Source organism: Uloborus diversus, chromosome 1 (genome assembly GCF_026930045.1).
Source record: "Uloborus diversus isolate 005 chromosome 1, Udiv.v.3.1, whole genome shotgun sequence".
Taxonomy (NCBI): Eukaryota; Metazoa; Arthropoda; class Arachnida; order Araneae; family Uloboridae; genus Uloborus; species Uloborus diversus.
The window spans coordinates 46,176,472-46,192,381 of NC_072731.1; the positions used below are offsets into that span (position 1 = coordinate 46,176,472).

The 15,910-nt window shown below is 30.5% G+C and overlaps 1 protein-coding gene across 1 annotated transcript in view; it reads right to left on the reverse strand.

The window, feature by feature from the left end:
* Positions 1 to 5,561: 5,561 nt before the first annotated feature.
* LOC129234385 (neurotrimin-like) overlaps positions 5,562 to 15,910 on the reverse strand; it is a gene marked incomplete at its 5' end in the record, with an annotated part of 85,909 nt that continues 75,560 nt past the window's right edge. The window contains 3 exons of the mRNA XM_054868379.1: positions 5,562 to 7,295; positions 11,100 to 11,198; positions 12,064 to 12,180. Of these exons, the coding sequence (XP_054724354.1) occupies positions 7,189 to 7,295; positions 11,100 to 11,198; positions 12,064 to 12,180 (323 nt within the window). The remainder of the gene's footprint in view (positions 7,296 to 11,099; positions 11,199 to 12,063; positions 12,181 to 15,910) is intronic.

A 15,910-nucleotide genomic window follows, 5' to 3' on the forward strand; every position in this document is an offset into this window, starting at 1 on the left:
TTGGTTGTAAATGTAATAAACGAAGCATACGCTATTCCTTATTTTTATTTCAGAAGCATGAAGCATTTTAATTTAATGCTTCACAGAAAATTCCCTTTTCCTTTTCATTTGAGTTTAGTCTTATATATAACACTAGTACGATAATGGCTGATGGCTACCTTTTTAAAGGTAATAATAAATGTTCCTGTATGTGATATATTTTCTAACACACTAAGACTGACAATAGATACTTATTTATTTATTTTTTTTAGAAATGACTACATAAAATATAGCAATCATATCTCGTATTATCTCTTAAGCATACTAACTAAATATTTAACTATACAGTATGTTTGTATAATACTTTATTGAGAAGTATTTTCGTGCTTAATTTTTTTTGCGTTATATGGTTTCAAATAAATATGGATTTCAAATAAATATATATGATCATATAAAATGGTAAATTAAACAAACAATTAAAAAAAAACATATTTTGTGTATTTGTGCTTCTTTATTAGTTTTTGAAATTAAAAAAAAATATATAAACTTGAGCACATGATTTTCAGCTGAAAAACAGTTTACCTGAACGCCTGATTATAATTTCAAATTGTAAATTGCATTTTCTATAATGATTTTTTTTTAATTGTTCTTCCAATACTGTAACATCTAGGCAGTTTAATGGGAAATATGTTTTTAAACTTTTACTTAATGCCCAACAGACAAACCTTCAGATACTACCCCTAAATGATACACATTGAAGCTAAATCAAGAGAAACAGCTTTCATCCATATCATTTTTTTAATCTTTTGTTTGTTAATTTTTAACCTTATAGACGAAAAGGTACCGTAAAGGCGAACTACTTTGGCCCATGTTTGTAACTGTTCTCATTCTTTTCTCACACACAATAATTTTATAACTATTCATATTTCCAAGCTGTGTAAACTTGTTTTATTCATCTAGACATCTCTTAATTTTAAATAAAGATCAGTTTATTTCCAATTATTTTTACCCTTAATTGGTGTTTTTTATTTGGGCCAATGTTACCCTTGCGTTTATGTTACTTTGGCTCAAAGTGGTTTTCTCTATTTAAAATCACCATGGAACTAACTAGAGTCAAAAAACTATTTATTTGAATGAAAAATACCTTTAAAAGAAATTTGAGTCACAAACATTTGTTTTAAGGAGCATTATAACTATTATTATAATTTTATGAAGACAATATCATTCGTTAAACAAAGGATCCTAATTTTTCGGTCACTTTCAAAACATTTTTGTGCAGTCCATGCTCTCAACATTCGCTCCTTCATCTCTCGCATCAACAGCTATGTTTGGAAACATGAGCTCATTCCATTCTACAATAATAAAATTTCATAAAGTTTCCGACAAATTTAACAATACTTGCAAGATGTAGATGCAACTGAGTAAACCTTTTTCTAAACACCCTGCACCTTTTAATTCCTCTTCATTTTCCATAATGAAAGCTATGTAACTGAGCCCTGATGAATTGAATCAGCAATCTCTCTATTTATTTGCCGAGAATTTCAGGCTTTTTCGTGTGTTTTTTCTGTGGAAATTTCTTAACTTTAGCTTTTTTTTTTCTTTTTTACTTTTCCAAGTCTCTCTGGCGGATTTTTTCAAGTTTCTTTTGCTAGGTCAAAGTTGTCCGTAATTTTAGGTAAAGAGATATGTTGTACATGTAAATAAAAAAATGCGAAGTACAACGGCACTACGGCATAGAGGATTAAATAGTGCTCGTAAATAGGTACTTAAAAAACAATTAGCTGATGTAGAACTGCATCTACATGGATAAGTTTGCGAGGTTATGAAGGCACATGTAAGCACAAGGAATGCACTAGTGTTGCTTTTCGAACAGAGCTATAAACTGTTTGGTATACATATTTGAGTGTTTGGGAATGCTCTCTAGTGGAATCTATCGAAATACTATGTTGAAAAAACTGCGCCCTGAAGTTTGACAGAGGACGTTGTATCTTTTTACCCACTTGGGTCAAAGAAGGACCCTAGGGCCAAAGTAGCCCGCGTTTACGGTAGTTGAATTTCAATACAGAAAGAAATGAAATGTGTTTTAGGACAACCAAATATATATTCTCCAATATATATATATATATATATATATATATATATATATATATATATATATATATGTGTGTATTTGAAATAGCAGTCTCAAAAACAAAATATTCCTAATCCATTTACTGCTTAAATAACCACAACTTTAATTTTTTTTTTCCCTCAGATTGAAGTATTTGTTCCCCGTAAAAAAGACACACTCAATAACGCAAAAGAATGATATAGTATCATTAAAGTTAGCAATACTCGAAATAAGGAAATTAAACTTGAATTTATACTTTATTTGAATGACTTGAAAATACATTTAAACAAAATGTTTGTTGGATATTATCCGTAGCATAAAAGTGGTTATTAAAAAAATCTATACAAAAAAAAAAAACTAACGTAGAAGCTGAGCAAGGGTGTTATTGCAATTTCGATTACAAAGCACTAAGAAAAAAAGTACGAAATTATGTTGTAGAGTATTTTTTCCCCCTGTAATGCTCTTCTACTAAAAAAAGGGGGAAAAACCTTCCCTTTTTTCGGGCAACGCCGTTCTCTCTTGACTAGCTTTTAGTTACTTTCTTCAGCTTCTTAATCAATACGTTCTCTATTGATTATCGTCACGGGTGTAGGTTTCTTATTTCTGACAAGTTGAAGGAGGATAAACGAAAGGAAAAAAATCCCTCATCTGGAAGAAAAGGCTTTTTCTCCCATTTTTTCTTCGTCCCCTAAAGAAGTATATTCCCTTATCTAAATTGTAATTTAGTAAACAATGATGCAAAATCGAAAATTCTGACAATGCATTCTCTAGGAAAGATAATTCGAAAATAAGTTATTTGAAATTTGAAATGTAGTTTGATCTCTAGTTCAACTTTAAGCATACGTTCATAAAAAATTAACTACCAAACGGCACGACCTTGAGGGTCACGGATTTGAACAAAATTCTAGATGTAGGTCAATTTTAAATAGATATGAGCCCAGGTATAGCGGTTTGACTGCATAGGCCCTGGTTCGGCTACAACGAGGTTCTTAAGTTGATAATTTGCACCCGGAAATGCAATAGAGTTTCCTTTAAAATTACAATTTTTATCGCTTTTTCTGCTATTGTACTGCAGAATGAGCGGTTTGCATGCTTACCTTTGAATTAATTACATTGCATACTAATTTTCAATAAGCGGTTCTCAAATTCAATTTGGCTACTGCTATTAATTTCAATAACTTTAAATGCCAAAGTAACATAGTAACAGGATATTTATCGTTTGCAAATGAAACTAATCATTTTCATTTTATATTGATCGTCTGCTAGTAAAAAGTATTTATCGTTTGCTAATGAAAACATTTACTTTAACTTTTATCGTCAGCTATCAAAGATATCCCACATAAAAACGCAAAAAATGGGAGAAGAGAAAAAGCTCTGATTTATTGCACATGGCACACAAAAGAACAAAAATACAAGATTGTTTCGATTTTTCAAATAACTTAGATGATGCCCATAAATAAATACCTGTTCTCCCTTATACTCACTTTACTAACAAAAGATGCCAAAGGTGCTGGGAGATCACACATAGTGTTGAATTCTGATATTCCAATGGAAACGCCATTCCATTTCTGGGGCCAAACTAGCAACTTTGGACCCTCGTTACAGAGAAACTAGGGCCTATGCAGTCAAACCGCTTTACCTGCGCTCATATCTTGAGGGAATGGACGTACACCTAGAATGCCGTTTGGTGGTGAGCCAGCAGCTTTCAAAATTAATCATGTATGGTTTTACGAATGATTTATAAGTATTTCACTCCTTAATGTTTTTTTATTTTTTTTTTGTCAAAAGATAAACTAAATCCACTGCTTAAAAATGCAAATGCATTATAACAAAGTGGTCCGTCATTTTTGATTTTATTAACCAGTTCTAACTAACTCATAGTTTTTGCTTGCATATATTTCAGTGTAATGTATTAGATAAAATTATGCAGTACTCAAGTATACACCTAATTTTTTCTTAGCTTCAAAACTATCAGATTATTTATAGAGAGACAAATTGTGAACTGGTACCTTAATTATGAGAACAAAAGTAACATCAAAATTCTTCTGAGAATAGATTTATACCGCAAGCCATATCCAAACAGTAATTATTAAAAAAAAAAAAAAAACATTGTAACAAAAACAAAGTCAATAAAAAAATTTTAAAAATGAAAAGAAAAAAAATCTGTGTTACATTATAGCAACCAAATTATTGTTGAGAATGAATCATTTAAGAACAGTTAAAAAAGCTAAGTGATTATAAGTTAAATGAGTCAAATAAGGCCAGCCTTACATTCAGAACCTAATATCACGCTCTGTTATGATTGATGTGGCTCCAATTTTCGTTCTTTCATCAAACGAGTTATAAAAGACAAGAAAAATATCATGCCAAGTGAAAAAAACAAAATAAACTGCAAAATAAGATCAGATAACTTTGAAAACTCTTTTTTAATAACTGTTGCGGAGCTTTTGCAACAAACCGCTTGTTGATAATGCTTGATCATCAGTTAGGCGTTCTGATGTTAATAAAATCACGATCTAGGGAATTACACTATCCCGCCAAGAAAAAAAAGTAGGGTTGGAATTCCTAGTCTACAGGTCCTCATTAGGTTCACCCACCTTTGTATTTTCAGGAATAATAGTGTTACGCTCGTAAGTTTTCAAACTAAAAAGAAATCAAATATGTGAATACGCAAACAAGAGTGTAACAATATGGTTTTAATATCGAAAGCAAGGTACTTAAACAATACAATATTTCAAAGAATATTTCCCAATATTTAAATAACATAGTAGTAAAGATTTTTTTACAAATATTAAAACCAATTGCGATAGCAGAATAAACATGTTAAATTTATAAATTTTTACTACAACGTTTGTTGTATTGAAAATTCAAAAAAGTCACATTAAAAACAAAATTCATCTTAGTAATAATTCATTTATATAACGTATAATATAATTCATTTGCGTACTATATTATAATGTTAATGTTTACTACATAAATCTTTGGATAAAACGCACATTTCAGGCGAGTTTAGAGTAAAGTGTACTAGCAGTAATCATACAGTTGAAGTCTGTTAGCATGAACGCTATATTTATAAACAATAATATGAAATTGTGGAAGCGTAAAATATTAATGATTTTTTTTTATTTTATTTGTTGTATAAAATAGGTTTCCATTTGGAAAAGTAATGGTATGATTTTATTTTTATTAATTCAAAATATGCGTTTACCTTGAACATATTTTTATGCAGATAATAACCCTTGAATTAAAAAAGATTAAAACCAAACTTTTGTTTTTAAGTTTTTGAATTTAACATCATTTTTTTGTATTTTAAAATTTCAGTACTAAGGGAAGCACACAAGGGAAGTACACAAGTAGAAATACAATATAATAATCCCATGACAAAGCGTGTATTTATGATGATATAGAAAGAACCCTCTTTAAAAAAAAAAAAAAAAAAAAAAAAAAAAAAAACTTTAAAAATCCTGTAAAACATAAAGTAGAGTGTTCGTGACCATAAAATATAAGTTAAATGTAATTTATTTAAAAAACAAAGAGTTTCCTTTTAATTTATAGTTTAAAAAAGGGATTTACTTAATCTAATTAATACTTTAATCCATACCTAAGAAACTATCTTTAAATATAGTTGTTTTTCAGTGTATCAAGTATTATTAGAAAAAAATCAAAACTGAGGATTTTGTATGCTTGATAAAATTACTTTATTACTTACATTATCATTCATCTATGTGAAATAAAATCTCAGTACGTATTTCCTCAGTACATTATCAATGTAAAACTTTTTTGATTAAAACTCATCAAACAGCTGTTAAATATTAAATTAATACTTTAACTAAGGTTTGGGAAAACACATGCTTTATTTAATGAATATTTGTGGACTTTTTACGAGAAAAACCCATAAATTTTTACGAGTTGTTTAACGAAACATCGTAAAATAATGCACGGTATGAAAAGCAAGGAATGTTTAAGGTATATTGCAGCACGATAACAGAAATTGAATGAATCTCTTTAAATAACTAACATAAGCACTTACTTATTCTCTTTTTAATCGCAGGAAAAAACATAACCATCCCACTTAATACAACCTTGCTTTGAAGAACAATATTTTGAAAAAAAAAAAATCTTGCTTAACTTGAAGCGCTGAAGCTGTCAATGAAGCAAAATTTCAGTTCATGTTACTCCTAACTAGTTATATACAATATTTTTGCATTGCAGTTGACAGCTTATTGTCGATTGCAGAACACGTATAACCCTGTAGGATGAAGCACCACCAAATGCGAGGTACGAAAGGATAACGATCTGGTTTTTCATTATTAAGGACAAATAAACATGTACGAGGCGCAACTGGTGTTTGAATGAACAAAACTTTTAATTTACAAAACTGAATGGCAAATTTTTGTGCTTTTCTAACTCATCTATCATAGTATTTCTTATGAATACCACTTAGTTGTCATGTTGTTTTATTCATTACACTAAATAGGTAATTGAATTAGTTATTATCATCTTATAGTAAAGGTCTAAGTTCAAACTGATCTACAAGTAAGCTTTGTATAGATATTTACTGAAAACCATACCTTCCTGTTTGCACTCCAAAACCAGTTCAATACAATGTAAATTTAATTACATATATACAAAGTAACAAAATAGGACATTTTATAAGAAAATCAAAGAGAATCTACATTTATGACACAGTTGCGCCTAAATCAAATGTATTGTTTTCATTTAGCGCGGGTTATTGGGAACATGGGTCTGTAGTAATTATCATGAAACCAAGCCATAAGTTCTTGCGATATGTATAGACGATAATACACTTCTAGTAATATAATTGGCAATAAAGATAATTTACATAAGCAATCAATATCATATCACCACGATAATGTTTAAGTCAGACACTCCACGAACAGCACAGCGGGATTTGACACTCTTATATCCTCAATTAATATGTATATATTCATGCTGATTATCTGAAATAAGACGAGGCAGAAAAAAGTCTGAAATTTGGCTTTGATACTTGACATCATCAAGATTTGCAGTCCAGTCTGCAGTGTCAGTACATTTCGGCTTTGCCTGTAGTGATGTTTTCGGTATCAACAAGTATTTGATCATGACATCACACTTAGATAAAAATATTGGCACACAATGAAATATAATATACTGTCAAAGTACATCGTCGTTAGTAATACCACTCCTGAAGATTTAGTTTCAGCTCCTGCAAAAAGAAAAAAAAAAAAAAAAAAAACAAAACAGTATCAAAAATTAGGTAACCATAATCAAACGTGTTTTTTTTCAGCTTTGTAAACTTGATAACTGAAATATAGTTCAAAGTAATTAACGTAACCGACAACATGATAATATATTGAAGATATTTAAAGATGTTTTACATCATGTATTAAAAAGAACCTTTCATTTTCTGAAGGAAATTTTTATTTACATAGTGTCTAACATAATAAACGGTGTTATTTTAATAACATATAAAACATTCTTTTACTCATTTGTGTATTCTTTGCACATTTGGTTTTCTTGTAGACCAAATTTCTCTAAAATATGACATTGCATTAGTTCTGAGGCATGCGCACTTCAATACACTTTGTTTTTCACTAATTTGATTTAATAATTTCAATTATTTAGAAAATATTTTCTATCCATTACAAACCCTCCGCTGAACTAGCTGTACAATAGCAGATGTTTGTTGAATATTTTTCCCCACCTTTTATGCTATTATTCTATTGGAACCAATCTTGGGTCAAACCTTGTTTTTCTTAATTTTTATTTACTAACGCCCTGACTTTACCGACGTTATTTTCCGTTAGATAGAATAAAAAATATAAATGATGAAAAACTAAAAACTAAAAAAAAAGGTTAATTTTCTTTCCTGATTATGGATTTGTATGTTACAATGTGATACGATTATTCCTCCCCGGACGTTTGATTTAGCGTTCCTGGTTTATTGTATATCTGCTATTTTAACTTCACCTTATGGTTTAGAATTTCAAGCACAGTAAACTTTCTGTGCGTTCGTAAATAAAATGCGTTTTCTCGCTCTCCTTTTTTTTTTTTTTGGTTAAAAAACACTTCTTTTCAACTGAACTAGACAGTGCTTTTATTTAGGTTTTTGAAACGAAAATAACGCTATATCAGTAGGCAAACTGGACGGTCCAAGGGTCTTATTTAAAGTTTCTACAATAAGAATATATGAGTCATTCTCCAGAAAACGTAATTTTTAAGCGGAAATATGTTTCAATTGCGAACCTTTTGTTTTCTTTTTTTTAATTCTTACATAAAAGTGTTACCTACTAGAAGTAACCATAAACAATGGTCCAGCAAAGTTCCAAATAGTTGACGTAGAAATAAAAACAAATGCCTTGTTCACGGAACTTTAAAAAAGAAGAAAATAAAAAAAACTTGAAATATTTAAAAATCGGGACCAATTTAATATCAAAGAAGTAATTTTGTTAATTGTGCAAACACTCAGTTATTTTAATGATTAGTGGGAACATAATATTAAGCTCTCTTAATTAAAGTACGGCTTACTTAGTAGTTTCAAATGCATGTTAAGAATAATATTTAGTAAATTTGAGGATATACTACTGCCATTTTTTAATTTTGGTAAAAGGCCTATTATTGATGTATGTCCCTTCCGTCATTTACTTTCACCTCAGAAATAATGACATTGATGAGGTCAGTCTGTCACGGAGGTAAGGAATTTTCCATTAATATAGGTCTAATAGATTCAATTTCCAGGGATTTTTTTTTCTTCGTTGCTACAATCTGCATATGTTAAGCATATGAAAACATGTTAACTTTTTTTTTTTTTTTAATTTATTTACGTCTCTGAAATTCAAGTTCACGGAGGTGAGAAATAAGAATAACCACACTGTTTTTCAAGCAAAATCTGTCTTCTTGTTTTTCAAACAAAATTTCACAACTTCAACTGTGGCTGATAATAAACAAGGGGGCTCCCTTGTATATCATGGAAAATAAAATTTGATGTCATTACTGCCACGTGTTAATGAGGAAAGGCATTTTGTGTTTAGGTAATTGAGGGGAGAATTTATTGTGTGACATGACTCCTTGTCTAACTAAAACGAACTAAAACACAATATTAAAAAATTAAATATACTTAAACAATTACTGTTTGAGACTCTTGTGAAAGGAATTATAAATAAATAAGAATACACTTTTATTATTTTCAAAATATATTTTATATTCATAAAAGTTGTTTTATTTCCATAAAACAACTTTTCCGCACCGACCAAAAATGATTATTGAAAAAAATGTTTGAAAGAACAAATTCTGAAAAATGGCAAGTTCTATATATTTTTTTAAATAGTTAACGTTGTTGGGGCAGTATTAAATGTTAATATTTTAAAAAAATATTCTGCATTCAGGATATTAATTTGATAGAGCAACTATCCCACACAGCCAGAATTAATTACTGAAAAAAAAATCGATCCACCCTAACATAGGGGAGGGTGACCCAAAGCGGGTAGGCCTTCGTATGCCCCTTCCCCTCCATGTTAGCTGCGATGAATACGTATGTCGTGTTCACCCGAACACCCCCGAGTTATTATCATTCCCAGCGAAGCAGCAATGAAGCGGCATTGCGCAACCAGGCTTAATTTTTTTAAAAAAATGATACATTTTTTAAAAATGTTTTCAAAAAGTTTTGTAACTTGTGTTTTGTCGAAGACCAGCTTATTTATTTATTTATTTATTTGATTGTCAATAGTATTAAATTATTCTTACAGTGTCCACATATAAACTACGATGGTCATTCCGTTTTTAAATTATTAATTTAAGGTTATAACTTTTGAAATAAAAAACGTGCCTTTGGACAAAGCGGGTAGCGGGTATAGGATTTAATCATATATTTATTTTAAATTTCTTGACTCGTGTGCTGGCTTGGATTTTATCTTTCAATAGGATAAGTATAACTTTAAAAAATATATTTTTTAAGCTGGCAATTTGTAAGTCGATTAATTAACTCAGTAATTTCTTTATGTTTTATAAACAAGTGTACTGACTTTAAACTCGATAATTACAACTAATTTATATTTTGTTATATAGTGGCAGGTAGCTAGACAACTATTTTAATTATTTATCACTTCATATTTGATTGGAAAATGCTCCAAACCACAATTAGTTAAGCTTACCCGCTTTGGGCTCAATGGTAGAGCAAAGCGGGTTTTTCACATGTTTGTTAAGATAATAAATAAATAATGGGTTTGGAATAATACAAAAATAACTTTTTTTTTTTTTGAAGTTCAAGAACCCTGCTAGGAAATAAAACCGAAATTGTTGCGATTAAAATCCAAAAACTACAATTTTTGAGCGTTCTTCGAAAACCCTCCCGCTTTGGGCCACACTCCCCTACATAACAACGCTAAAAAATAAAATCTGGTCACAGTACCTGTCGGATTTGTAATTTTAGTCATGATTATTTGGGCTAGTGTCAAATAAAACAAAATGGGTTTTGCATGTCTCAGATTCAATTAAGTATTACATATCGTGTAACATTATTTTCAATTAATTTTAAGAGGACTGACAAAACATGTTAACGATAGCTGCAAAATATACGTCACCTTAAAAACACACAATACTGCAAATTTCAAATGACCAATGAATTCTCAGCAGAAAACAACTCTTACTGGACAAAATAAAAGTATGTAGACTCAAAAAAATATCAATTTGCATGCACAAATATTTACTAGACGAATAAAAAATATGAGCAACGCTATGCTTTGAAATTCCAACTTATTTGAAAAAGCAATATAAAAATCCTTTCTAGTGGTCTCCAGTTCAGGAGAAAAGGTTTCTGTTCATAATATTTCCTTTCGTCACAAAACCTTAACGTATTCTGGCAATTTTTCCCTATGGAGTGCTTTCAATCCTTGATACATTGTACATTCTTGAATGACGTTAACTCATCCCAATAAAATTTCTTCCTTTCTATAAGAGCAGACGAAACGAAAAAAATGGTGCATACATAAAATACGGAGCAATTTTTTCTTACCTGGCTCTGTGTTGGAATTTGTTGGGGGAAAATAGTTCTCGCTCGAGAAGCTGCTTGCATTAAGTCCTGGGGAAGAGCCATATTGTACTTCCGTGGAGCCTAAAAGCCAAAATTTGAAAGGATGTATCCATAGTCATTTTGTTACATAGCGTTAGGAAATAAATAATTGGGAACTAAAGCTATAATAACAATAATAAAAATTTACAACCAATTAAAGAAAACATTTTCATGGATGAAAGAAAACCATTTTCTCAAAAGGAACACCGTCTTTAAAGCAGTCAACATTAATTTAAATATGCAGAATGTATCATGCAGATCTTAAAGTTTCAAATTAAAATTTTAACATTAAATGCGCAAATAAATTTGGTATGTTTCACCAAATTGTCTGTTCTTTCTTACCGCTTAATTTTAAGTAAACGTACATATTATGAATCGCCTACTTGTTTACAAAAGTAAAAAGCATTTCATTTCCAAAATGTAATTTGCTTATTTAAAGCAGTATCTTATCCGTCGATGTGACTGTTGCTGTTTTATTTTATATTAAAAAAATGTAGATGCATACAAATGCAAAGTGGTTGTTCGACGCAGGTGGTTTTGAATATTATTTCTTTAACTAGCATTAAAATAATTATTTTTAATACGTTAATTTTGATAGATTTGACTTACATTCCTCCTATAAAAATAATAATTAATAGTTCATTTGAAATTATATTGCGAAAAAAAAATCCTCATCGCTTATTTATACTAGCGTAGTATTCAATTCGGACAATAGGTGGTGAAAAACTTAATGGGTTACATTTTTAATCTATCTTTAAAAAAACACTGAAGAGAAATACAGTAGTATAGCTAATTATTTCATTTCTCATGTAAAGAAGCACTACATTGCCTTCTTCTTTTTTTTTTCATTCTCTCACATCAACTTGTTAGTTAGGTCAGATATAGTTTTACACAAACTGACATTTACCTGATTCTTCTGTTTTAGTCAAGATGTTCTGATGGAGACCATTGCGAAGTTTCTCAGATTTGGGGCGTAGTGGTTCGGGACTCTGAGATGTGGATGGAGATGAAGGGGGTGGTATTTCTGAAATTAAAAAATTAAGTGTTTACACAGATATCCACTATTTGTTCTCTCGTATGGAACTAAGATTAAATGTGCAGCCTTTTTCGTGTTAAAAGTGGCTGTTAGTTATAGATATAAAGGCATTCACAATGTAATTCGGGGATATTCCTCGAACGGTGGTAGTGGGCTAAGTGTCGTGACCACCCAGAAATGGGTGAACCTTTTGGTCTCGGTGGCCAAGTTATATGCGAAACTTGGATGTATTCATGGCAAAGTTTGCCATTCGATGTGCAGTTATGTATGACATTTATTGCATCGTGCTGACTGGTACAAAATCTGACATCGTCCTTGACTCCTTGTTTTGAATACCCCACAAAGTGACTTTAACCACCTTAACGCGTCGTACCCAGTCACTCATAATAGTTCAAAAGTTTACTCAATTCGTCTAATCTACCATCGTTTAAACTAAAATAGAAATTTTACAATAACCCTGAATCTTCTTGTTATTTTAAAAGAGTGAGCAAATCAACTAATGTATTGATTTAATACTCGCTTTCACTAGTTCCATCGTGCAAATATAAAGAACAGTATTTGCAGATATGCGTTTTTGATTTAAGTGAAGAAACCCGTTTTGGATTCTATAATAACAATAGGGAAATATTAAAGTTAGAAGTGCCAAACATGTAAAAAGTTTAAAAATTGAAAAGCTGCAGTTGGTGTGCTTTACCTTCCGTCATCAGTATGATGACAAAAACGCAAACCACCTGTACATCAATGCTGACATATTGTTAACAGTAACCCTGAAAATAATATGCGACCAAAGTACACTAATGACAAAAGTAAATCCTCTTCTACTATTTACGTTTCTTTTTTGCCACTATTGGAGATCGTAATACAGGGAAATTCCGCTTCAGTGAATACCAATGCAACGAAATATCCGTTTCAACAAAATATTCATTCAGTTGTCGATTCATTTTCATTTTTAGTTATATTTCATTATTTAAGTTACATTTTAACAAAATTCCCGTTCCAACAAACAAAATTTGCAGTGTCTTGAAGTTGGTTGTAACGGGATTTGGCTGCAATTGCATTTTTCATACTTAATGATTTACATTTAAAAAAATTAAATCATGTAGATAGTCAAAGGGTACTACAAGCAAAATTGCAATTTAAATTAAAAAAAAGAATTAAAAAAGAAGTAAATTTCATCAATATTTCAATTAAAGTTATTTTCTTAAAGAAGCTTCTCATAGTGATTTCCCCTAACAAAGAAAATTATTAAACATTAAATGACAGCTTTAAATAGAAAAAAAAATCAAACGCAATGAACAGTGAAATATCGTAAAAAACATGTTCACCAATAATCAGTCTCCAAGAATGTTGAGAAATAACCGAGAAAGAAAGAGAAATGTTGCGAAAACTATCTCCATCTATTCCTCGACGAATTGGTTTGCAAAACGAAGTTGTTCTTCAAACTAAAGTAAGGGAATACGTGGAAAGAAAAGCTAAGCTTGAGATATTTTTGGGCAAAGGAAAATATCCTGAAATGAATAGAATAGCAGGATACTCAGAAATTGAAACGACTACCCGGATCATTGGTTTGCATCATGGCCTAGCCCACTTCCTGTTTCATTTCTTTTAAAACTCAAACTCGGACGTTTGATGGATAGAGTGAGTTAAAAGACTGACTCAAAACTTTCGAGAGGATAAGAGCATAAATGATACAAGCTATTTAAAAATCTTAAGAAAATGCAGTAGTGTTAAAAAAAATTAATTACGCCTAATTGTTTAAGATTCCCTTGGTTTTTGACATTTAAAGCGTACACTGTAAAAGACAAATCCTGAAATGTTACGGTAAAAGTTAATAGCATCCATAATGTCCGCAACTCTTATCGTAAAATCCTATTTTACTGTTCTTTTTTACAGTAAGAAAACGCAAAAAGCGAGAACCAGGTTCGATCTCGAAACCTTTGGATTGGCAGGCGTCTTTGCTGCAAACCAAACGAGTTGGGACACGTTGAGTGATAGAAAACACAATGTAATGTGATTCGCACAGTAAACCACGTGCTGTATCAATTGACGCCGCAATCGTTTCTTTTCTTTAGTACAATTAACTGAAAATTTCTTCTTTACTATAAACACTCCATTTTACAGTAATATTTACCATAAAAATTTCCTGAACTTTTTAAGAGTGTATAGTTTAACTCCACCCCCCCCCTGCAATTGGACAGTCCCATAATTACATGTTAAATGGACGAGATATATCGTCATAAACTGCAAGGTGGAGTTCGCCAATAAGTAAATTGGCCGACTACTGATCATTCGGCTGTTGCGGATCAGCCGATCAATCATCAAGGCCGTTCAATGATCAAATACTTAGTTAGCTGCTTGTATTCAAAAGACGCTCTAAACTTAGTAGCTGCTATTTTTAGTTATTGGAGACCACTTAATCCAATATGTTTATTCTTTATGAAAAGTATTAAGTAATCTAAAGCACTAGGTGAAAGGTAGGCATGGAGAAAATAATTGACATGTGAAGCATGATGCAACAGGTAAAATAGGAGTATTTATTGAATGAAAAAAAATAACAAAATTAACATAATTTAACCATCTATGTTTATATAAATAAATAAATAAATATAGAATGTAACACGAAATTTTAAAGAATCAAGTTGCAAGTTAAATAATTTTAAAAAGTGATGGAGGAAATATATATGAACCAACAACACCTAATTTATGTACTGACAATGCCAAAATACGCTTCATTTCTTCATTACATTTTCATAGTACATGGTATAATTCTCCATAATACTGTTACGCGAACGTCAGTTGTGAGGATTAATTTCAATACTTCATTCAGTTCTAAGCACATTTTGTGTTCTTTGTCTTTATTTTGGGCAGTACACTTTCATGTTACACGCTATACTTTTTTTGCAGAAAATTATGTTAATTTACTATCAAAAAAAATATATATGTTCATCTAGAAATCTTTCTCCAAGAATACTTAAATACTCAAAATTTATTTAAAAATATTTTTAAAAATATGTTCTTCTCTAAAGAAATCCTACGGTCATCTCGTAACGTACTTTCAGGCAATTTTCCGAGACAAAAAAAGGACATTTTTGTGTGGTTCAATTTTTAAAAATTAAACTGCTGTTTTCTGTAATTAAAATAAGCAATGTTTTTTTTTAGCGATCGTTTCTTTTGAAGAGGTCATTTTGGTCATTGAAGAGAACCTATCATTCCTCTTGTGCTAAATATGTAACCTAAGACTTCACGATGAAACATAGAGAGTTAGAGAGATAAAAAGTTTGGAGTGTAAAACGATGCATTTTTATGCCGAGGAAAAATAATATTAAATAGCACTGCATTCGGCTGTAATACAACTACTTTTGAAAGAGGTGTAAAGTAATGACACGATATCGAAATAAGCATAAGATCGTACGGACTTAAAAACTATAAAGAATAAAAGCTTAAACATCAGAACAAATGCAAATAAGGTAATCAGGTTTCGTCTCGGTATATCAATTAACAATCTTGTTTTATTAAAAATACTGCCAGACTCGTATAACTTGCAAAGAAAATGTTTAAAACTGGAAAAAAAAGGAAAAATAGAGCATCTCCAACTACACTGAAATTACTAAAAATAGCTTGCATAATATGCACTAGAATGGCGTATCTCGTGTGAACCAAAGTTCCAATTAATTTCCCTGTACTTGGAGATTAAATGAAACTGCCTAAAGCTTTATCC